This window comes from Macaca nemestrina, chromosome 1, assembly GCF_043159975.1.
Source record: "Macaca nemestrina isolate mMacNem1 chromosome 1, mMacNem.hap1, whole genome shotgun sequence".
NCBI classification, from domain to species: Eukaryota; Metazoa; Chordata; class Mammalia; order Primates; family Cercopithecidae; genus Macaca; species Macaca nemestrina.
Genome location: NC_092125.1, coordinates 191,561,991 through 191,585,861, shown reverse-complemented (window position 1 = coordinate 191,585,861; position 23,871 = coordinate 191,561,991). Strand labels below are relative to the sequence as shown.

Sequence of the window (23,871 nt, the reverse complement as noted above, 5' to 3'; positions counted from 1 at the left end):
GGAAGTCAAAAAGCAACAGATTGTTGGTATGGATGTCGTGAAAGGGAATGTTTATACAATGCTGGTAGGAATGTAAATTAGTACAACCTCTACGGAAAACAGTATGAAGATTTCTCAAAGAACTAAAAGTAAATCTATCATTCAATCCACCAATGCCACTATTGGGTATTTATCCAAAGGAAAATACGTCACTGTATCAAAAAGACACCTGCATGTTTATGCTTACTGCAGCACAATTCACAACTGCACAGATACAGAATCAACCTAAGTGCCCATCAACCAATCAGTGGATAAAGAAAATGTGATGTGTATATATACACCACGGAATACGATTCATCCATAAAAAAGAACAAAATAATGTCTTTTGTAACAACTTGGACAGAAGTGGAGGCCATTATTCTAAGGGAAATAACTCGGGAATCAAAAATCAAATATCACATGTTCTCACTTGTATGCAAAGGTGTAAAGAGTGGTATAATGGACATTGGAGACTCAGAAGGAGGAAGGCAGGAGGAGAGTAAGGGATGAAAAACTACTTATTGGGTATAATGTCCACTAGCTTGGTGACAGGCACGCTAAAATCCCAGACTTCACCACTATACAATTCATCCATGTAACCAAAAACTGCTTATACCCCGAAAGCTACTGAAATAAAAAATTAAAATTTAAAAAGAAATCCATTTACATTAGCATCAAAAAATAAAATACCTGAGAATCAATTTTAAAAAGAGAAATGTCTGTATAATAAAAACTATAAAACACTGATGAAAGACATAGAAGACAGCATGAATAAATGGAAAGATATCCCATGTTCATGAATTGGAAGAATAAAAATACTGTCAAAATGTCCATACTACCCAAAGTGATCTACAGATCCAATGCAATTGACCATCAAAATTCCAATCTCATTCTTCACAAAAATAGAAAAAAAAAATCTTAAAATTTGCATGGAACCACAAAAGACTCCAAAGAGCTAAACCAGTATTGACCAAAAAGAACAAAAGCTGGAGGCATCACTCTACAGGAGTTCAAAATATATTGCAAAGCTACAGTAATCAAAATTGCATGGTACTGGTACAAAAACAGACATATCAACCAGTGGATTAGGATAGAAAGCCCAGAAATAAACCCACACATCTAAGCTTAATTGATTTTCAACAAAGTTGCCCACAACAGACAATGGGGAAAGGACAGTCTCTTCAATAAACGGTTGGAAAAATTGGGTAGCCACATACAGAAGAATGAAAATGGACCCTTATCTCACTCCTACAGAAGAATAAACTCAAAATGGTTTAAAGACTTACATGTTAGACCTGAAACTCTGTAACTATTAGAAGAAAACAGAGTATGATATGGTTTAGCTCCGTGTCCCCACCCAAATCTCATCTTGAATTGTAATCCTCACTTGTTGAGGGAAGGAAGGACCTGGTGGGAGGTGACTGGATCATGGGGACAGTTTCCTACATGCTGGTTCTCATGATAGTGAGTTCTCACAAGATCTGAGGGTTTAAGTGTTTGAAAGTTCCCCTCTCACTCTTCTTTTTCCTGCTGCCATGTAAGACGTGCCTTGCTTCCCCTTCGCCTTCTGCCATCATTGTAAGTTTCCTGAGGCCTTGTCAGCCACACAGAACTGTGAGTCAATTAAACCTCTTTTGTTTATAAATTACCCAGTCTCAGGTAGTTCTTTATAGCAGTGTGAAAACGGACTAATACAGGGGGGCAAGCTTCTTGACACTGGTTTGGGCAGAGATTTCTTGGATGTGACCCCAAAATCATTGGCAGTGAAAGCAAAAATAGATAAATGGGATTGCATCAAACTAAAAAGCTTCTGCACAGCAAAGGACACAATAGGGTGAACAGATAACTCACAGACTAGGAGAAAATACATGCAAATAATACATCAGAAAAGGAAACAATATCCAAAATATATAAGGAACTCAACGTACTCAATAACAAGAACACATATAACCATATTTCAACATGGGCAAAGAACCTGAACAGTCATTTCTCAAAAGAAGGCATATAAGTGCCAACAGATATATGAAAAAATGCTCAACATCTCTAATCATAAGAGAAATGTAAATTAAAACCACAGTAAAATATAATCTCACAACTGTTAAGACTGATTATTACCAAAAAGATAAAAAACAAGTATTGGCGTGGATGTGGAGAAAAGGAAATCCTTATACACTGTTGGTGGTATTATAAATTAGTACAGCCATTTTGGAAAACAGGATGGAGGTTCCTCAAAAAACTAAAAATAGAATTACAATATGATCTAGCAATCCCACTACTGGGTATATACCCACAGGAAATAAATTCAGTATGTCAAAAAGATATTTGCACTCCAATGTTCACTGCAGCATATTCACAACAGCCAAGGTATGGTAATAACCGAAGTGCCTATGAATGGGTCGAAACAATGTAGTACACATACACAATGAAATATTATTCAGTCTTTAAAGAACAAGAAATTATGTCATTTGCGACAACATGAATGTCTGGGGGCATTATGCTAAGTGAAATAGGCCAGCCACAGATAGAAAATACTGTATAATTTCACTTACATGTGGAGCACTCACTGTTTTAAGGCATTTCTTTCTTTTTTTGAGAAAGGGTCTTGCTCTGTTGCTCAGGCTGGAGTGCAGTGGCACAATCATGACTCACTGCAACCTCAAACTCCTGGGCTCATGCAATCCTCTGGCCTCAGCCTCTCCAGTAGCTGGGACTAGAGGCAGGTGCCACCACACCCAGTTTTCTTTTTTTTTTTTTTTTGGTAGAAATGGAGAGGTAGGTCTTACCTTGATGCCCAGGACTCTCAAAGTGCTGCATTACAGGCATGATCTACTGCTAAAAAACTACCTAAGATATGGGTTCCTTCTTCTACTCCTTGACACGTTTCCTTGGAATAGTTTAATTGCTTGCAAGCCCAAATTTAAAAGCAAAATGCAAAAAGGTCAGGAAACTGGCCAAGCACAGGTGGCTCACACCTTAATACTAGCACTTTGGGGGGCCACGGCAAGAGAACTACTTGAGCCCAAGAGTTTGAGACCAGCCTGGGAAATGTAGCAAGACCCGGTCTCGAAGAAGAAGAAGAAGAAGAAGAAGAAGAAAGAAGAAGGAAGAAGGAAGAAGAGAAGAAGGAAGAAGAGAAGAAGAAGGGAGAAGAAGGAAGAAGAAGGGAGAAGAAGGAAGAAGAAGGGAGAAGAAGGAAGGAGAAGGGAGAAGAAGGAAGGAGAAGGGAGAAGAAGGAAGGAGAAGGGAGAAGAAGGAAGGAGAAGGGAGAAGAAGGAAGGAGAAGGGAGAAGAAGGAAGGAGAAGGGAGAAGAAGGAAGGAGAAGGGAGAAGAAGGAAGGAGAAGGGAGAAGAAGGAAGGAGAAGGGAGGAGAAGGAAGGAGAAGGGAGGAGAAGGAAGGAGAAGGGAGAAGGAGGAAGGAGAAGGGAGAAGAAGGAAGGAGAAGGGAGGAGAAGGAAGGAGAAGGGAGGAGAAGGAAGGAGAAGGGAGGAGAAGGAAGGAGAAGGGAGGAGAAGGAAGGAGAAGGGAGGAGAAGGAAGGAGAAGGGAGGAGAAGGGAGAAGAAGGGAGGAGAAGGGAGGAGAAGGGAGAAGGGAGAAGAAGGGAGAAGGGAGAAGAAGGAAGAAGAGAGAATGGAGGAGGAGGAGGAGGAGAATATAAAAAGTTGAAGAGTAAGGAATTACTGTCTTTCTTGGATTCTATGCTCGGTCAGCCATACTGACCTGTCTTGCACTTTGAGGGCATTCCTTTTTACGACCAGTTTTTCACCTTCCAAATCCCACTAATCTGTCCTATTTCAGTTCATCCGTCAGGCCTCCAATTAATATCACTTCTTCAAAAAAACCTTCCCTGATTCTTAGATTGTTATGCCTCTCTGCTACATGGCCCTATAGTTCTCAAAGACCCTTATCTTACTGTGACCACATAATTTATTATCCACATGCTATCTGGAGAATGAATGTGGAACTAGTAGTTACGCTGAGACAATAAGCAACACCAGGAATGTACATTCATCCTACCTTATCAGTTTATCTTCCTGCTTAAGAGTTTCATCAGGAGAGGGTATGACTGTCTTGTTTACCAACTGTTCCCCTCAACACTTAACTCAGTGCTTAGAATACAAAAGGTGTGGTCTGATAAGCATTAATTTTTATAAAGAAAATTAACTTCAAAAAGGAAAATCTTATCCAGACAAAATTAACTACTGTGTTCCCACTCAAATCCTAATACTTTTCTACCCCATACCTTTAATAAAGACCTCTTATCTTGTGTTTACTCATATCTTTCTCTCTCTAAACTTCCTCCCCTCAATCAGAATACAAACCTCATGAGGACAGGATGTAGGTTTTGTGTTTTGCTCATTGATGTTTTCTCAGGATCTAGAACAATACTTTTCATGATAGACACTTAATCCTCATTTATACAGATGTACCCTGAATGGTATCCTTTCTACTTTGCTCTGCCTGTCTCCACCTGAAAGCTAAGCCACATAACCTATAAAGTCTCCTCAGACAATACTAGTAAGAAATAATCCCTACTTCCTGTGCACACAATAGTTTATCTTTCTTAAAATACCTTCTATAGTTTACCCTTGTCCTAAAATTATGTGTCTTATGTCTTATTCTTCTTGGTATGTGCCACAGTACCCTAGTACAATGCCTGGCATACAGTATCTACAAAATAAAGATCTGTCAAACTGATAAAATGACACTACAAATAATTACAGGTATATACAGCATTCAGAAAGCATGCTAGTTTTCTAAAGAACCTTCTCATTCATGTATATATCCCTAGCTCAGGCCATTACCATTGCAACAACATCTGTATCTACTCAGCATCTTCCTCTTGCAATGGGTTATTCTGTGAAGAGTACATACCTTAACTGTTTTGATTCACTGCTCAACACTATGGGCTTTCAAATCAAAGTAAAAGTCCTGATCTCATACCTTTAGGTTATCTACCCAAATCTGTCTACTCTTTATATAAATATCCACATTCTAGCCTAAGTTCTTCACAATAATTTAAAGGGTCTTCAATTATGCCCACCTGTACTTTTTACTTACTAGTCAATCATGCTGTGTCTCCAAGTGGAACATCCTTTAGCATTTTCTACACAAAAACAGCTCCACTTTCGCACCAAAATTATTAGTCTCAAAGTCTCATTCCTCTTCCTTAGAGGCCTTCCCAGGCAGCATTATATATTTTGAGTCACTTCAGTTGGTCTACCAAATTCATTACTTAATATTTGCTCTGTCATTTATAATCACATTTATGTTACTCAATTATATATGTTTGAATTAATGTAGGGAATTCTGCTTTAAATCAAGGATGATGAGCTCACAACAGAATACGCATCTGTAAAAAGAATTCTGATCCAGTGTTGTAGTCTTCAGCATAGCAAATACTAGTGGAAGAATAATGTAGTTGTAGACAGCACAGACTGTGAAGGCAAGACTATCTGAGTTCAAATTCTGGCTTTGGTATTTTTTAGTACCTTGGATAACTCACTTAACATCCATGTTCATCAGCTTCATCAGAGTTATTTTAAAAATGACATGAGTTAATACATATAAAATCCTTTAAAAAGCATTTGGCACATAAATTCAGCACAATCTTCTATTGTTTTGACTTTTAGCCTCTCACTTATAGCTGAGAATACTAATGTGCAAAAAATTTAACAACTTGCCAAAAGTCACAGGAACTAGTAAGTTGTAAAGTCAGAAAAGAAACATGAGATTCCTACTAGAGGAGTCTGTCTCACCATTTTATTCAATATCTTTTCAATAAATTGAAATTTTATTCAATTTGTTTAAGGTCTTCGGGACCATTATATGATTAAAAAATGATAAGAAGAAATAAATTTTTAAAAGGAAAAGGAGATTTATAAACTAACTCATGGATTAAGAAAAGAAGCAAGAAATATAATAATAATAGAAGAGAGAGCACAGGCTTATGCTCATGTAAATGGAGGGGACAGGTAAGTATTCCAGAGAACTGGGTTAAGCATATTATGATGGAGCCAGCCTGGCCAACATGGTGAAACCTCATCTCTACTAAAAATACAAAAATTAGTTGGGCATGGTGGTGCACGCCTGTAATCTCAACTACTCAGAAGGGCTGAGGCAGGAGAATCACTTGAACCCAGGAGGCGGAGGCTGCAGTGAGCCAAGATTGCGCCACTGCACTCCAGCTTGGGTGACAGAGTGAGACTCTGTCTCAAAAGAAAAAATAAATAAATAAATAAAATAATAAAGAAAAAATATTATTAGGATGGAGGTAACTGTCAGCTTTATTTTCCATTTAAGACATAATGATGTCCTTGCTTGCATTAAAATCACTTACCTTTAGCAGTTCAGAAAGTCTTTTTTCAGCCAGGTGCAGTGGCTCACATCTATAATCCCAGCACTTTGGGAGGCTGAAGTGGGTGGACTGCTTGAGCCCAGGAAATTGAGACCAGCCTGGGCAACAGGGCAAGACCCCATCTCTACAAAAAAATTTAAAAGTAGCTGGGCGTGGTGGTAGTCCCAGCTACTCAGGAGGCTGCGGTAGGAGGATCAACCTGGGCCCAGGAAGTGGAGGCAGTAGTGAGCCAGCCATGATGGTACCACTGCACTCTAGCCTGGGTGACGGAGTGAAACCCAGTCTCCAAAAGAGCAAAAAAAAAAAAAAAAAAAAAAAAAAAGGAAAGAAAGCCTTCTTTCTCTGTTCCATCAAAAGCTCATCACTTCAAAATTAAAAATGTGTGAAATAGTTTTATTTTTTCACATAGAATTTCAATGTTTACATATGGACAAAGAAATCACAAATTTCAGAAATTTAGTAAGGAACTTAGAGGGGCATCAATGTATTTACCATCTACATTTAACTTTTATCCTTTAAATGTCTGAAGGTCATGTTCAGGACCATCACTATTTGCCCTAGGCATTTCCTTAGATAAAAACCCAATGGTTACTTAAAATATACACTCTGTCCTAACAAAAATACTATATATTATATAACCTCTCACCTCCCACTCTAAAAAAAACTCTAAAGGAAAAATACAGGTAATTCAGTTTATCAGGGCAGGAAATTATGTTTCGTAAGAACACTATATTTTAGATATTTGTTAAACAATATCTGTCCCCCTAATTATATGCCCTTTGCTTATAGCCAACCTCTTTGTATGCTCCTACAGGGGCAACCAATACCCAGCTTAGGCCAAAATGAATATCAGCATTAGTAATCGAAAGACCCTTGTATGGTTATGAATATTTTGTGAAAATATACCACAAAAGTAAATTTCTGAATATTTTACATTTTAAAGTGATGATCAAAAAACAGTAGAAAATGAATACAGAAAATATATGTCCGAAATGTACATTCAATAACACATGCTTTTGTAACCTGAATCTGTATTTCTTTAGGCCTACACTATAAAACTGCATATAGTCTCAGAAAAAAAAGGAAGACTCTCAAAAATAGAGAGGGATTGCTTTAAGAAAATAAAACCAGGTAAAGAGAATAAAAGGCAAGCTTAATATCCAAAAGAAATGCACAGTTGTTAACCCAATTCCAACTTCCAAAAATAACTGAAATTTCAGGAACTTCAGAAGAAAAAAGCAAATAGAGAAGACCACACTTCTTCAGCTCTTCAAACAATCTTTTCCAAATTGTTTAACAATGCTATGTGTTTTTTAAAATGTGGATTTTTCTCCCCTTCCTTCAAATTCTGGCAACAGTTGCTAAATGTTTTATACTCCACATATTCATATAATTTCCATGAATTAAGCCTACTTTAAAAGGCAAAGGCTAGGTATAAGCTGAGAGGAGTGCTTTCAAAAAAAAAAAAAAAAAAAAAAGGCAAAGGCAGGAGAGCAGAAACTGATGTTCATTCCTTCTCAAATGATAACATACTGAGCTTACAACATCTCGTAAAATTGTCTAGCTCTGGCCGGGCACGGTGGGTCACGCTTGTAGTCCCAGCACTTTGAGAGGCCAAGGTGGGTGGATCACCTGAGGTCAGGAGTTCGAAACCAGCCTGGCCAACAGGCAAAACCCTGTCTCTACTAAAAATATAAAAAAGCCAGGCACGGTCGGTGCCTGTAATCCCAGCTACTTGGGAGGCTGAGTCAGGAGAATGGCTTGAACACAGGAGGTGGGGGTTGCAGAGAGTTGAGATCGCGTCACTGTACTCCAGCCTGGGCAACAGAGCGAGACTCCATCTCAAAAAAAAAAAAAAAAAAAAAAAAAAATTGTCTAGTTCTGTTACCAGAAGACCATGTCACCAATACTAAACTTTAACTTCTTAAACTCTGGTTTGTGTAAAGTCAAAAGTTGTTCTGGCCAAATAATTCATTTTATATATCCCGATAACTGGCTTACTGAATTCCCTCTGCTGAATCCAATAAATCCTCCTTACTAAATCTCACTGCTGTTATACCTCATGGACTCATGTGATCCCAATCTAATCACAGTTTGAGATCTTTATCTTTGAGGCTCAAAAGTTTTAACCCTTTACCAGGAATAGGCATACAACAAATTTATTTGACCAAGCATTTACTCAGTTTCTTTCATCTTATCCTATTCTCTTTGCCCTGATTCGTGCTGCAAACATTTACTAGTATCTATTATAAGCTGTGAAAAATGGTAACACAGAAGATACAAATGTAAGGTATTTTCTCTGCCCTTAAGGGGCGCATATTCCAGTAGAGGAGACAAATACAAAAACAAATAATTTCTACAAAGTGTGAGAAATTCTATAAAAGAGTTTTATAAAAATTCTAGAACACAAATGGAAGAGAGTAAGGGAAGCTTCACAAAGCAGTTAACATTTGAAATGGTCTTGAAGAACAGTAAGGTAGGATGGATATGTGTTTCTATGTATTAGCTGAGATGCTAGAAATGTAGAAAGGATGAGGAAAGCTGATGGCAGTCAAAGTGCTGACTAAAAATATGTTAAAATAGACAACTTAGGATATTAACTATAGTTCCTTTTTTGTTTCACTCTTGCAAACTAATTTTAACCATTAATTCACAAGTAAGAATTATCTTACAAGCAATACACACACACACAACTTAGAAATGTTGTGTACAAAGTGACTATTAAATGGACAGAACCAGGAAAAGGTATTTTGAGGACAATGGGGAAAATTCAATGCAACCAAACTGGTCCTCTATAATAGAAGGGAATAGCTGTGTTACATAAAACTATTCCTAAATGTTGTAGATGCAGAGAAAAGAATACCAAACTAAAACTCAAGAAAGCTGGATTCAAGTCTCAAACAACAGCTGCGCCCTAATTATGACAAAACCTTTTGCTTAAGTCCTAAACTGCCCCTCAGAGTTAAGATCAAATAAAATGAGTCTGAAAAGTGTTCTGAAAAATGTAAAATGCTACACAAATAAAATCTTACTTTCATTATAGTTACATGCGCTACATTGGAAAAGAACTTTAAAAATCTGTATTTCAGACATATTCAATGCATTATACTAAATTTATGACAAAGAGCCTTTACCCGTTCTACAGATCGTGCCCTCTTCTTTGGCCGAGTAGGCAGCGCATCTTCCTTCGGATTGGTGTCTATTGCCCAATAGGACCCCTAGAGGTAAAGAAATTATATTAACAGTATAGTACAGCAACCCTATGATATTAAAATGGATTTTTATAATCTTTTGCATCAAAAGCAAACATTCTGCAAATACAATGGAAAAACAGCATAAGAAACACTTGTTTTGAACTGAGAAAAAGATTATATAAGAAAATATATCCACATATAGTTACATTATTAAAAGAAAACATTCATAAGCTGAAGAATCCAAATCTAAGAACTTCTGCCACACCAAAATTTAGAAAGAAAATGATCAACAAAACACATTTTTAATATACAGTGATTCTCAACTGAACAGATGTTAATTATATGACATTAAAAGAATTTAATGTATAAAGATACTGTAGTTTCTATATCCTGGGACCTCACAAATCTACATGGTTAGTGAAACGTTTTTAAAGACAAACTACTTGAAAACATTTTATATAGTAAGTGTTCCTAAGAAGCAAAGATATGTGCATAAATTTTTTACTGCTTACTCTGTCATGACTTAACTATTCCCTCTTACTTTTTGATACAAGTTATCACAGCATTCATTTGAAAATATGTATGGAGCACCTACTGTGTTTCAGGCACTCAGAAACTGTAACTCTCCAAAAAAACAAACAAACAAACAAAAAAACTTTGGAAAAGCATAGATCCATAGATACAGTTTGCAAACATTATACAAACAAGAATAGCAAAACACAGAAAGATAAAGTGGCTTTCCCATTCAAAGTTGTGAGAACCAGGAACAAAGACAAACAGAAACAAAGTTGGATTTTTAGCTCTTTTTCCTTCAATTATCCTGCCTCTATACACACAATTGGGGGAGGAAAGCATGAAAGAAGGGAGTTCAAGAAAGGGAAAGAGGGAAAGGAGGAAGATATGCATTTCAGAAACAGAAACACAATGTACATCCTAGTTTTACAATTAATCCCAGTGATCACATCCAAATTTAGTCTTCATCTCTACTATCTCATTAATCTTCCTAGGCTGTTTTTTAAGGCAACATTTGACAATGACGGGAAATACAACTCTCACCTATCAATCCTCACACTTTATGCCCAACATGAATCATCTCCTTATACTTTCTTGAACATACCATGTTGTTTATCTGTCCTGTCCCTACATGCTGACCTCACTACTTTAATGCCCACCATACCAATGACAAACTCATATTCCACCTTCAAATTTTACCTCATATTATCCAAAGAAATCCTCCTTTGATCTTCCTGCCATACCCAAGAATTCATCACTCTCTCCCTCTGCAAGATCTCTATACTTTTTACACATTTAGACCATTGTTTGCAATTAACATTCAATTCTGTTTACAGGTCTGTATCCCCTTCTAGGCTATATATATGTATTCCTTAAGGGTAGGGACTATTTTACTTGTTTCTATATCCACAGTGCCAGGCACAATGTCAGACACAAAGCAAGTACTCAATTAACATCTGTTGAAATGAGAAGGGGAAAAAAGCTGTTTAACAAACTACACCAAGAATATCAGTGTACTGGGTGTTACTATGTACATGCCAGTGTACACTGTTGGTGTACAAGGTAGGTGTCCATGTCTCGGATCCTGGTCGATGCAGGTACCGGAGCTTAACACTCATTTCATCACCCAGCCACTGCTAGGGTATTTCTATGTTATCTTTTCAAAAGAGTCACTACATTTCAGCTAAGAGTCTACCAGACCTGGTAAGAATCTGCTAGGTAGGACCTATGAACTTGCCAAGAACCCTGTAAAATGCAGATGCTACAAAAAGCACTAAAAATGGGAAAACAATGATTTTGGGAAAACAATGATTTAGGTTTGGCTAGCAAGTTTCAAAATAAATGCAATGGGGAAAAATTTTACACTGAGTTCTTATAAAAATTAAAAATAAAGTAGGAGAGAAAATACCAAAATTCATTGGACAACAGTTTAAAAACCACTTTTCATAGAAATGATAAACTCCGGCGTTTACTTTTGTTTTGGATGGGTGTGTATATGTGTATTAATCTGGGGAAACCATTCAATGTCCAAACTACACTGATTTTTAAGTAAACGTTTCAATAAAATTACAAAAACAGATATCTCTTCTTCCACACAAAATACGAATGGTTGTGGCTTGTCACAAATAAATCAACAAACGGGAAAAAACTTGCCCATAGCCTATTACTATCCACTAGGTATTCATAAAATCCTGAACGCCTAAATGCAAATTCTAATAATTAAAGATTCACAAAAGTAATGGTAAAATCTTCCACCAAATAGTTCAGGCTAACAAAGTATTTGAGCCTGACCTCTGAAACCACAGGTTTGAATAAAGAGACCTTAAAATTCTTCTTCACATAGCAAAACCATAGTGAGATAACACTTTATACCCACTAGGATGTCTATGATGAAAAAAAAAAAAAAAACAGAAAATAGCAAGTACAGGCTAAATATCCCTTATCCAAATATCCAAAATGCTTGAAATCAGAAATCTTTTGGATTTCAGATTTTTTCAGATTTTGGAATACCTGCATATAACTAACGAGATATCTTGGGGATGGGACTCAAGTCTAAAGCTCAAAATTGATTTATGTTTCATATAAACTCTTATACACATAGTTTGAACGTAATTTTTTGTAATCATTTTAATATTTTTGTGCATGAAAACAAAATTTTAACTGTAATCCATCATACGAGGTGAGGCATGGAATTTTCCACTAGTGGCATCATGTTGGTGCTCAATAAGTATGAAATTTTATAGCATTTGTATTTCAAATTTTCAGATTAAGAATGCTCAACCTGTATTGGCAAGCACGTAGAGAAACTGAAACTCTTATGCACTGCTGACAGAAATGTGTAAAGGTGTAACCACTGTAGAAAATATGGCAATTCCTAAAAAAATTACATGGAATTACCAAATGATCCAGCAATTCCACTTCTGGATATATATCCAAAAGATACGAAAGTAGAAAGTCAAGTATTTACACACCCATGTTCATAGTAATATTACTCACAACAGCCAAAAGGTAAAGCAGCCCAAGTGTGCATTGAAGGATAAATGGATAAACAAATACACCACATACATCCAATAGAGTATTATTCAGCCTTAAAAAGGAGGGATATTCTAGCCGGGGGCGGTGGCTCACACCTGTAATCCCAACACTTTGGGAGGCCGAGGAGACAGATTACGAGGTCAGGAGATCGAGACCATCCTGGCTAACACAGTGAAACCCCGTCTCTACTTAAAAAAAAAAAAAAATACAAAAAATTAGCCAGGCATGGTGGCAGGCACCTGTAGTCCCAGCTACTCGGGAGGCTGAGGCAGGAGAATGGCAAGAACCCAGAAGGCGGAGCTTGCAGTGAGCCCAGATCACACCACTGCACTCCAGCCAGGGCAACAGAGTGAGACTGTCTCCAAAAAAACAAAAGAGATACTCTGACATATAAGCCAGTCACAGAAGGACAAATATTGTATGATTCCACTTATAAGTAGTAAAATTCCTAGAGACAAAGAGTATAATGATGGTTGGTAGGGGATGAGGGGAAAGGAATATAGGCACTTATTGTTTAATGAGTAAAGAATTTGCCGGGTGCAGTGGCTCACGCCTGTAATCCCAGCACTTTGGGAGGTCGAGACGGGAGGATCACAAGGTCAGGAGATCGAGACCATCCTGGCTAACACGGTGAAACCCTGTCTCTACTAAAAATACAAAAAAAAAAAAAAAAAAAAAGTAGCCGGGCGTGGTGGCGGGCGCCTGTAGTCCCAGCTACATGGGAGGCTGAGGCAGAAGAATGGCATGAACCCGGGGGACGGAGCTTGCAGTGAGCCGACATCGCGCCACTGCACTCCAGCCTGGGCGACAGAGCGAGACTCCGTCTCAAAAAAAAAAAAAAAAAAATTTAAGTGGGAAGATGAAAAGGTTCTCGAGATAGATGGTAGTGATGACTGCACAACAATGTGAATGAACTTAATATTACTGAACTGTATACCTAAAATGATTCAAATGGTAAGAATTATCTTACGTATATTTTACCACCAAAAAAGTACCTCTCAGCCTTTTCTTTTTTTCTAAACACAGTGGCACGATCAGGGCATAATGCAGCCTTGACCTCCCAAGTTCAAGTGATCCCAAGCCTCACAAGTAGCTGAGACCACAGACACTCCACCTCCACGCCTGGTTTTTTGTTTGTTTGTTTGTTTTGAGCCAGACTCTCACTCCTCTGTTGGCCAGGCTGGAGTGCAGTGGCGCAATCTCAGCTCACTGCAACCTCCGCCTCCTGGGGTCAGGCAAGTCTCCCGCCTTAGCCTCCCAGGTAGCTGGGATTATAGGCGCCCACCGTCACGCCCAGATAATTTTTGTATTTTCAGTTGAGACGGGGTTTCACCATGTTGGCCAGGCTGATTTCAAACTCCTGACCTCAGGTGATCTGCCTCCCAAGTGCTGGGATTACAGGTGTGGGCCACTGCACCCTGCCTAGTTTTCTGATTTTTTGTAGAAATGGGGTCTTGTCATGTTGCCCCGGTTAGTCTCAAACTCTTGGGCTCAAGTGATCCTCCTGCCTTGGGCACCCCAAAATGCTGGGGTTACAGGTGAGCCACCACACCCGGCCATCTAAGAAGCGTTACCTTTGCTCTTCCTTGTTAGACAATATAGAAATCTCACAAAAACTGAACTGACATTTTAGATAGCCAATCAACAAACACAGGCTCAGTTCAATTTCCTCCCAGAGTAGGGTCTATACCACTAGGCTCATGTGGAGCAAGTAGGAAACAGGAGGTTTTTGTTTAAGTGGGTTTTTTTGTTTTTTTTGGGCAGGGAAAAGGGTGTTGAGGCAAGGTCTTGTTCTGGTGCCAACAATGGAACACAGTGGCACACAATCATAGATCACTGCAACTTCACACTCCTGGGCTTAATCAACACTCCTTCCTCAGTCTCCTGAGTAGGTAGGACTATAAGTGCCTGCCACCAGGCCCAGCTAACATTTTTCTTTATCTTTTTGTAGAGACAGGGTCTTGCTATGTTGCCAAAGCTAGTCTTGAACTTCTGGTCTATAAGGATCTTCCCACCTAGGCATCCCAAGCACTAGGATTACAGGCATGAGCCATCACACTCAATCTAGTTTTATTTTTAAATCAACTTTGCTGAAGTATATTTAAATAAAAATAAAATGCACCCATTTTAAGTGTGCAATTTAAGAAAGTTTGACAATTGTATACATTCATGTAACTAACACTAAAAATACAGAACCCTAAAAATCTCCTTTGCGTGACTCAGGAAGCAATTCCCTTTCCTTCGCCTTCTCTCATCCTACACAACCACTGATTCCTATCATTGTGTATTTTCTAGCATTTCATACAAGTGAACTCAAACTGTCAAACTATTTTCCACTCTCGACAGCAGGGTATGACAATACAGCTGTTCCCTTCTTGCCAACACTTGGTATTTTAAGCCTTTTCAATTATACTCTCTCTACTGATGTGTGGTTGTGCCTCAGTGATTTTCAAGTGCATTTCTCTAACAAATAAAGATGTTGTACATCTTTGCACGTACTTATTTGCCACCCATATATTATCCTTTGTAAAGTGTCTATTCATATCTTTTGCCCATGTTTTATTTGGATTATAAGAATATAGGCTATTTCTGTTATGAGACTTTTTAATATTCCGAATAACAAGTCATTTCTATGTGAATATGTACTGTGAGTATTCCCTCACAATCTGTGGTTATCTGTTTTCATAATGGAACCTTGTAAGGAGCAAAAAGCTTTTCATTCAATAAAGTCCAATCTATCAAATTTTCATTTTATGGTATGTGATTTATATGTTTTTCTTTAATTTGCCTACTCCAAGATAGCAAATATATTCTCCACTGTTTTCTTCTAGAAGTTTTATAGTCTTAACTTCCATGTTTAGGTCTCTGGTATACCTAGAGTTAATTTTCTGTATAAGTGTGTGATAAGGAGCAATATTAATTTTTTGTCCACTCAGATATACAGCATAATTTCTTTAAAATATTGTAACATTTCCCTACTGAATTACATCAGTACCTCTATCAAAACACACACACACACACACACACACACACACACACACACACACACACACGACAGTCTATTTCTAAACTCTATTCTATTGATCTACATGTCTATCCTTATGCCAATACCATTTTTTATTTTTTTATTTTTTGAGACCGGAGTCACTCTGTCACCCAGGCTGCAGTGGATGGAGTGCCATGATCTCACTCACTGCAACCTCCAACTCCCAGATTCAAGCAATTCTCCCACCTCAGTCTCCCAAGTAGCTGGGAATACAGGTGTGTACCACCATGCCCGGCTAATTTTTCTATATTTTTAGTAGAGATGGGATTTCGCCACGTTGGCCAGGCTGGTCTCAAATTCCTGACCTCAAGTGATCTGCCCACCTCAGTCTCCCAAAGTGCTGTAATTACAGTGTGAGCCACCATGCCCAGCCGCCAATACCATTTTGTCTTAATTATTGTTAACTGTATAAAAATTAGAAATCAGGCAGTATATATCCTACAACTTTGGTTCCCCACCACCACCACCACAAGCTGACCTGTGGGCTGGCAGTGGCTCGCCCAACTTTGTTTTTTTCCAAAATTATTTTGCCTATTTTAGGCCCTTTGCATTTCCACATAAATAAGAGGACCAGAATGCCAATTTCTAAAAATGAAGCCTATGAGGATTTTTTTTTCCCCTTTTTTAGCGAGGGTCTCTGTCACCCTGGCTGGAGTGTAGTGGCATAATCATGGCTCACTGCAGCCTCATCCTCCAGGCCCAAGAGATCCTCCCACCTCAGGCTCCCAAGTAGCTGGGACCATAGGCATGCACGACCACATCTAGCAAATTCGTCTTCTTTTTTGTATGTTGCCCAGGCTGGTCTTGAACTCCTGGACTCAAGCGATCTTCCTGTATCAGCCTCCCAAAGCACTGGAATTACAGCTGTGAGCCACTGCACCCAGCCTAGGATTTTTTTTTACTGAGTTTACATTAACTCTATAAATCTACCTGGGGAGGAATGGCATCTAACATTGAGTCTTCCACTCCACAAACATACTATACATGTCTCCATTCATGCAGATCTGCCCTTAGTTCTCTTGGTAATGTTTTGCAGTTTTCAGTGAACAGGTCCACATATATTTTGTTAAAATGTATCCCTACAGTATTTCATTATCTTGCTTTTGTTAACTTCATTTTTCAAGCATTCCTTCCTTGTAGCTTGTACCCTTGCTAAACTCACATATTATTTCTACTAGTTTTTTCCACAGATTCCTTAGGATCTAATGTTTGCAAATAAAGACAGGCTTACTTATCCTTTTTCAATCTGGATGCCTTTTCTTTCTTTTTCTTGCCTTACTCCATTGGCTAGGACCTCTAATAGAATTTTGAATAAAAGTGGTTGAATGTAAACACCTTGCTTTGTTCTCAATCGCAGAGTAAAATATAAACTGTAGGTTTTTCATAAATGCTTCTAATTAAGTTAAGGAAATTCTCTCTTTATTGGTAGTTTGCTGGATGAGTGTTAACCTTTGTCAAATATTTTTTCTACACCTGACATGGTATGATTTTTTAGCTATCTTCTACTCACTTGATGAGTTACTTAGATATCCCTGGTTTTAAAGGTATGTGTACCAAAATGGACAACATCTTTTGAATGTAACTAACTACCCATCAACTGTCACACATAAAACTAAAACAAACATACCTATCTTGTAAATATTGAGTCCAGATTTCAAATACAATTCTAATAGATTCTAGAGCATTATTACTCTGGCTTTTGTACTTACCTTACGAAGTATTTGATAGCCTACAATTTTGTTGAAGGATAGTCATCTCTGCTCCACAACTGCAAAAAAATTCTCCTATTTAGATCTATAAATTCCAAGTAGAATGATGAATCCAATCAACTATTTCTTTTTTTATCATCTATTTCCTTGCAAGCTAAATGAAAACACAAATCTTTTGGGGTTAGCCAAATTACTTTTCCTAGGCATAACTCTCTTTAGTAATTGTTCTCTGCAATAATTATATAAAAGTTGTAGTGGATGATTTTAAAGGTCCTTTTCTGCCCTTAAGATTTAGGATTTGCCAAATATTTGTGTGCTTGTTCTTTCATAGAAACTGTAGGAGGTAAGAAAGAATAATAATATCTTAAGATTAATACAAAATAATATAAGGTCAGATATTGGAGGAGGGAATACTTTCATATATATTTTGTTAAACCCTCAATATACTACTTGGGTCCATTGAACTAAATTTAGGTTTTTTGTTTGTTTTTATAGAGGTAGGGTCTTGCTCATCAGCTTTTTAAAGACATCATGTGTTCACAGATGGAAGGCTTAATGTTAAGATGGCAACACTCCCCAAATCAGTGTATAGATTCAATGTAAGTTCTATCAAAATCCCAGCTGGTTTTTTTTGCAGATATTGACAAGATAATCCTAAAATATATATTGTAATGTCAAGGAACCCAGAATAGCCAACATAATCTTGAAAAAGAAGAACTTGGAGGAGAGGATTCACATTCTCAGACTTCAAAACTTATTATAAAGTTGTAGTAATCAGGACAGTGTGATGCTGGCACAGGAGCAGACATACAGATCAGTGGAACTGATACGACAGTCTAGAAGTAAATCCATGTATTTATACATTTATGGTCAAATTGTTTTCTAGACTACCAAGACAATTCAACAGTGAAACCATCTTTTCAACAATTAGTGCCAGGAAAATGGTCCACATGTAAAAGAATGAAACTGGGTCTCCTAATTCACACCACATGTAAAAATTAATCAAAATGGATCAAAGATCTAAATGGAAGGGATAAAACTGTGAAACTTTTAGAAAAGATAAATGTAAATCTTTGTAACCTTGGATTAGGAAATCTTTTCTTAGCTATGACATCAAAAGGGCAACCAACCCAAAGAAAATTGAACAATTCACCAAAATTATAAATTTGTTTTGTCAAAAGACACTATTAAGAAAGTGAAAACAGATCTGGTACTTGCCTCCTGCACTTAGAAAAACCAAATAGCAAGCAGATAATCACATTTCAAACATAGCATCTAAGACAGAACACTAGAATTTAACAAAGAAGTAACAAGAAACACCTGAGGCAGGGAAGGAGGAGGTGAGGGAAGCAGGCGGCCAGCTCACCTGGAATCCTGGAGAGGCTGCCCACTGAGGGAAAAGGGTAAGTGAGTGATTCCCAGAGGTCCACATTTTTATTATGAATGTCTGTAACCCTAACCACAGGAGAATTCCTATGAGGGCCCTGAGACTAGCATAGGGAGGTTCCTGACAACTCCACCAGGGGCTGAAGCACACACTCTCTGAAGCCTGAGAACTGTCTGCAGCTGCAGCCACCGACAACTCTGCCACCCCTAGCAGCATAGCCACAGCATATTTGTATACACCTTGAGGACAGACTTCCCCAGCCCACCGCAAACACTGCTCCAGCTACCTGAGCACACTGCCAAAGCACCTGGGGATCATCTCCACTCTGTCCACCAAAGCCAGTGCCCAAGTACACCTAAGGACAAGCCACTCTGGCCTGGCACAGCCCCTCCAAGTGCCAATGCATACTGCCTAGGGGACCAGGGATTGCCCCACCCACCATGGCTGGCATCTGTGCATACTTCCTGGGGCCCTGAGGACAAAACCACCCAGCTTGCCACTACCACAACCACCAGTCACCTGTGAGTGACACATGAGGTCTGAGGAATGGCCCTCCCACACATCACAGCCACTGATAACAACAATTCATACCACTTCAGAACCCGAGGGTTGTCCCACCACCATTACCGCCATCACCCACGCTGTCCAGGGGAATGAGGACACACCAACTGTCCAGCCCACTGCTGCCACTGTCAGTAACCAGCCAAGCTGCCTTGAGGCCGAAGAATGGCCCATTTGGACCCACTAACACCAGAACACTACCCAGGGGCTCAAGGACAGGAACATCCAACCCACCACTACCATCACCAGGGCCCAAGAACTGGCCTACTGAGCATCCTCATCCTTAGCAAAGCCTTGCCACAGCCTCCACTAATGACTATAGCCCAAGTCACTGAGAAAAACACAAAAATCACTGATGCCATTTACAACTGAAGAAATCATATGGAGGCTACACTGCTACATACACTCAGAATCAAAGCTAAAGTGTTCCATGCAACAGACGTCTCATAGATACATCTTCAGGAAAAAGTCTTCCCCTAGGAAAGTCAACCTAAAAAATTGGAAGAAGTAACTGCTACATTAGATGCACAGACATCAACATAAAAACACAAGAAACGTGAAAAAAAAAAAAAAACCTCCAAAGAAACACAGTAATTCTCCAAAAACAGATTACAATGAATATGAAATTTATGAAATACCTGAAAAGAAATTTGAAATAATAATATTAAAGAAGCTCAGTGAGATACAAGAGAACGCAAATAAACAGTACAAAGAAACCAGAAAAACAACTGAGGATATGAATGAGAAATTCACCAGAGACAGATATCATTAAAAAGAACCAAAAACAGATCCTGGAATGAAAGAATTCAATAAATGAAATTTTAAAAATTCATTTGAGAGCTTCAACAATAGGCTAGATCAAACAGAAAGAAGAATCTCAGAACTTGAAGAGAGATCTTTAGAAATAACTCAATAAGGTTTAAAAAAAAAAAAAAGAATGAAAGAGGGCTCTCCTGCCACTACTGCCATCATTCATGCCACACATCCTGCCCAGGGAACCAAGGACACAGCAATCTACCTGGCCCACCACTGCATATGTGACATGTGGGACACCATAAAGGGACCAAAGTAGACAAATTCTGGGTGTTCCAGAAACTGAAGATGAAAGGCACAGAAAGTTTTATTTAACAAAGTAACAGCAGAAAACTTACCAATCTATTATAGCAAGAGATTTAGATATTCAGATACAGGAAGCTCAGAGATCCCCAAATAGACACAACCCAAAAAGATTTTCTTTGTGACACATTATACTTAAACTGGCAAAAGTCAAACACAAAGTTCTAAAAAAACCAAGAAAAAGTAGTCTATTATTATAAGAGAATCTTCATCAGACTAACAGTGGATTTCTCAGCAGAAATCTTACAGACCAGGAGAGAATGGGATGATATATTCAAAGTGCTGGAAGAACACAGCATGTAGGTAAAAAATACCATTCCCAGGAAAGTTACCCTGCAGCAAAATAAAGTCTTTCCCAGAAATACAAAAACTGAAGGAATTCATGACCATTAGACAAACCCCACAAAAAAGGGCTTAAGGGAGTCCTACGTCCATGAGCAAAAGGATGGTATCTACCATCAAGAAAACACAGAGAAGTAAAAGAACTCACTGGTAGAACAAACACACAAATGAAGAAGAGAAAAAAACTCAAATGTTACCACTACAGAAAACTACCAAATTGCAATAAGCAACAAGAGAGAAAGGAACACAAGATATAAAACAACCAGAAAATAATGAACAGAATGACAGAAATAAATCCTCACATATCCATTACAACCTTGAATGTAAACAGATTAAATTTTCCACTTAAAAGACATAGACTACCTGAATGGATTTAAACAAAAAACAAAAACCATGACCCAACTATATGCTGCCTACAAGAAACTTGCTTCACCTGTAAAGAAACACGACTGAAAGCAAAGGAATGGAGAAAGATATTCCACACAAACAGTAACCAAGATAAGCAGATATAGTTGCATTAGATAAAACAGACTTTAAGTCAAGAACAACCAGAAGAGACAAAGACAGTCATCATATAATGATAAAGGGACCAATTCACCAAGAAGATATAAAAACTCTAAATATATATGCATCCAACACCAGAGGAACCACATACATAAAACAAGTATCAGACAAAGAAACGTTGGATTTAAACTGCACCCGAACAAAAGGACCTAAAAGACATCTACAGAATATTTTATCCAACAGCTGCAACATACCCATTGTTCCCATCAGTATACGGAATATTCTCCAAGACAGACCATTTGTTAGGTCCCAAAAAAGTCTCAAAAACATTTTTAAATCAAAATTATGCCAAGTATAGTCTCAGACGACATGGACTAAAACTAGAAAGTAACAAGAGGAACTTTGGAAACTACAAATAACGGGAAAGTAAACAAAATGCTCCTGAATGACTATTGGGTCAATGAAGAAATTAAGAAGGAAATAAAAAACTTTCTTGAAATAAATGAAAATGAAAACACAACATACCAAAGCCTATAGAATACAGCAAAAGCAGAGCTAAAGGAAAGTTTATAACAATAAATGCCTACATCAAAAAAAGCAGAAAGATTTCAAATAAACATCTAACAATACACTTCAAGAACCAGAAAAGCAAGAACAAACCAAACACAAAATTAATAGACGAAAAGAAATAATGCAGCCTGGGCAATGGGCTGGTCTCATCTCTAAAAAAATACTTAAAAATTAGCCTAGCATGGTGACATGTGCCTATAGTCCCAGCTACTCAAGAGACTGAGGTGAGAGGTATCCTGTTAGTCCTGGAGTTCATGGCTGCAATGAGCTACGATCATGTCACTTCCCTCCAGACTGGGCAATACAGCAAGACCTTGAATCTAAAAAACTTAAGAAAATAGAAATAATAAAGGTCAGAGCAAAACTAAAGAGGTTTAAAAAATACAAACTATCAACTAAAAGTTGGTCTTTTGAAAACAATAAGAAAAATCAATACACTGACAGCCACATTAATCAAGAAAAAAAAAGAGAAGACCCAAATAAACAAAATCAGAAACAAAAAAGAAGACGTAACAACTGGTATCACAGAAATACAGACCACCAGATGATTATGAACAACTAGATGCTACCAAACTGTAAAACTTAGAGGAAATGAATAAATTCATGGACACATACAAGCTACCAATACTGAATCAGGAAGAAATAGAAAATCTGAACAAACCAGTAACAAGTAACAAGACTGAATCAGTAATAAAAAGTCTTGGCCAGGAGCAGTGGCTCACACCTATAATCCGAGCACTTTGGGAGGCTGAGGCAGGCAGATCACGAGGTCAGGAGTTTGAGACCAGCCTGACCAATATGGTGAAACCCCGTCTCTACTAAAAGTACAAAAATTAGCTGGGCATGGTGTGTGTGCCTGTAATCCCAGCTACTCAGAAGGCTGAGGCAGGAGAATCACTTGAACCCGGGAGGCAGAGGTTGCAGTGAGCTGAGATCGCACCACTGTACTCCAGCCTGACACTCATCTCAAAAAAAATATATATATAGGCTCCCAACAAAGAAAAGCCCAAGATTACAAAGACTTCACTGCCGAATTCTGCCAAACTTATAAAGAACTAACCCAATTCCCAAACCGTTCCCAAAAATTAAAGAGGAAGGAATTCTCCTTTACTGATTCTATCGGGCTTGCATTACCCTGATACCAAAACCAAACAAGGACACCACAAAAAAAAGACCTGCAGGCCAATTATCTCTGATGTACACAGACACAAAAATCCTCAACAAAATACTAGCAAACCAAATCCAACTGCACATCTAAAAGATAATACACCATGCCCAAGTGAGATTTATACCAGGGATACAAGAATGGTTCAACATAGGCATATGAGTAAACCTAATACATCACATCAACAGAATGAAAGACAAAAATCACATGATCATTTCAACAGATACAGAAAAAGCATTTGAAAAAATTCAACATCATTTCATAAGAATTCTCAAGAAATCAGGCATAAAAGCAGCACACCTCAACATAATAAAGGCCATTTACGACAAACCCACAGCTAATATCATACCAAACTGGGAAAAGCTGGAACTTTTTCCTCTAAAAGCTGGTCAAGACAAAGATGCCGCTTTCACTACTACTATTCAATATAGTACTGAAGTCCTAGTTAGCACAGTCAGGCAAGAAAAGGAAATAAAAGGCATCTAAACTGGAAAAGAGGAAGGCAAACTGTCCCTCTTTGCACATGACATGATCTTACATCTAGAAAAACCTAAAGACTCCCCCAAAAAACTCAATGGTCCTAGGAAAAGTGAATGTCCATAGGCAGAAGAATGAAACTAGGCTCCTATACCTCACCTTAAAATTCAACTCAAAATGGATTAAAGACCTAAATGAAAGACTCAAAACTAAAAAAAACTACTAGAAGAAACACAGGGGAAATATTTCAGGACATTTGAGTAGATAAAGATTGTATGACTAAGATCTCAAAAGCACAGGCAACAAAACAAAAATAAACAAATGAGATTATATTAAACTAAAAGGCTTCTGCACAGCAAAGTAAATAATCAATGGAG

At 38.0% G+C, this 23,871-nt stretch overlaps 1 protein-coding gene across 6 annotated transcripts in view; it reads right to left on the bottom strand.

Moving 5' to 3' along the window:
* The window catches only part of LOC105494838 (forkhead box J3), a 151,605-nt gene that overhangs the window by 40,744 nt on the left and 86,990 nt on the right, over window positions 1-23,871 (bottom strand). For all 6 annotated transcript variants that reach the window (XM_011763718.3, XM_011763717.2, XM_011763721.2 and 3 more), the window contains one exon: window positions 9,510-9,593. In XM_011763718.3, the coding sequence (XP_011762020.1) occupies window positions 9,510-9,593 (84 nt within the window). The remainder of the gene's footprint in view (window positions 1-9,509; window positions 9,594-23,871) is intronic.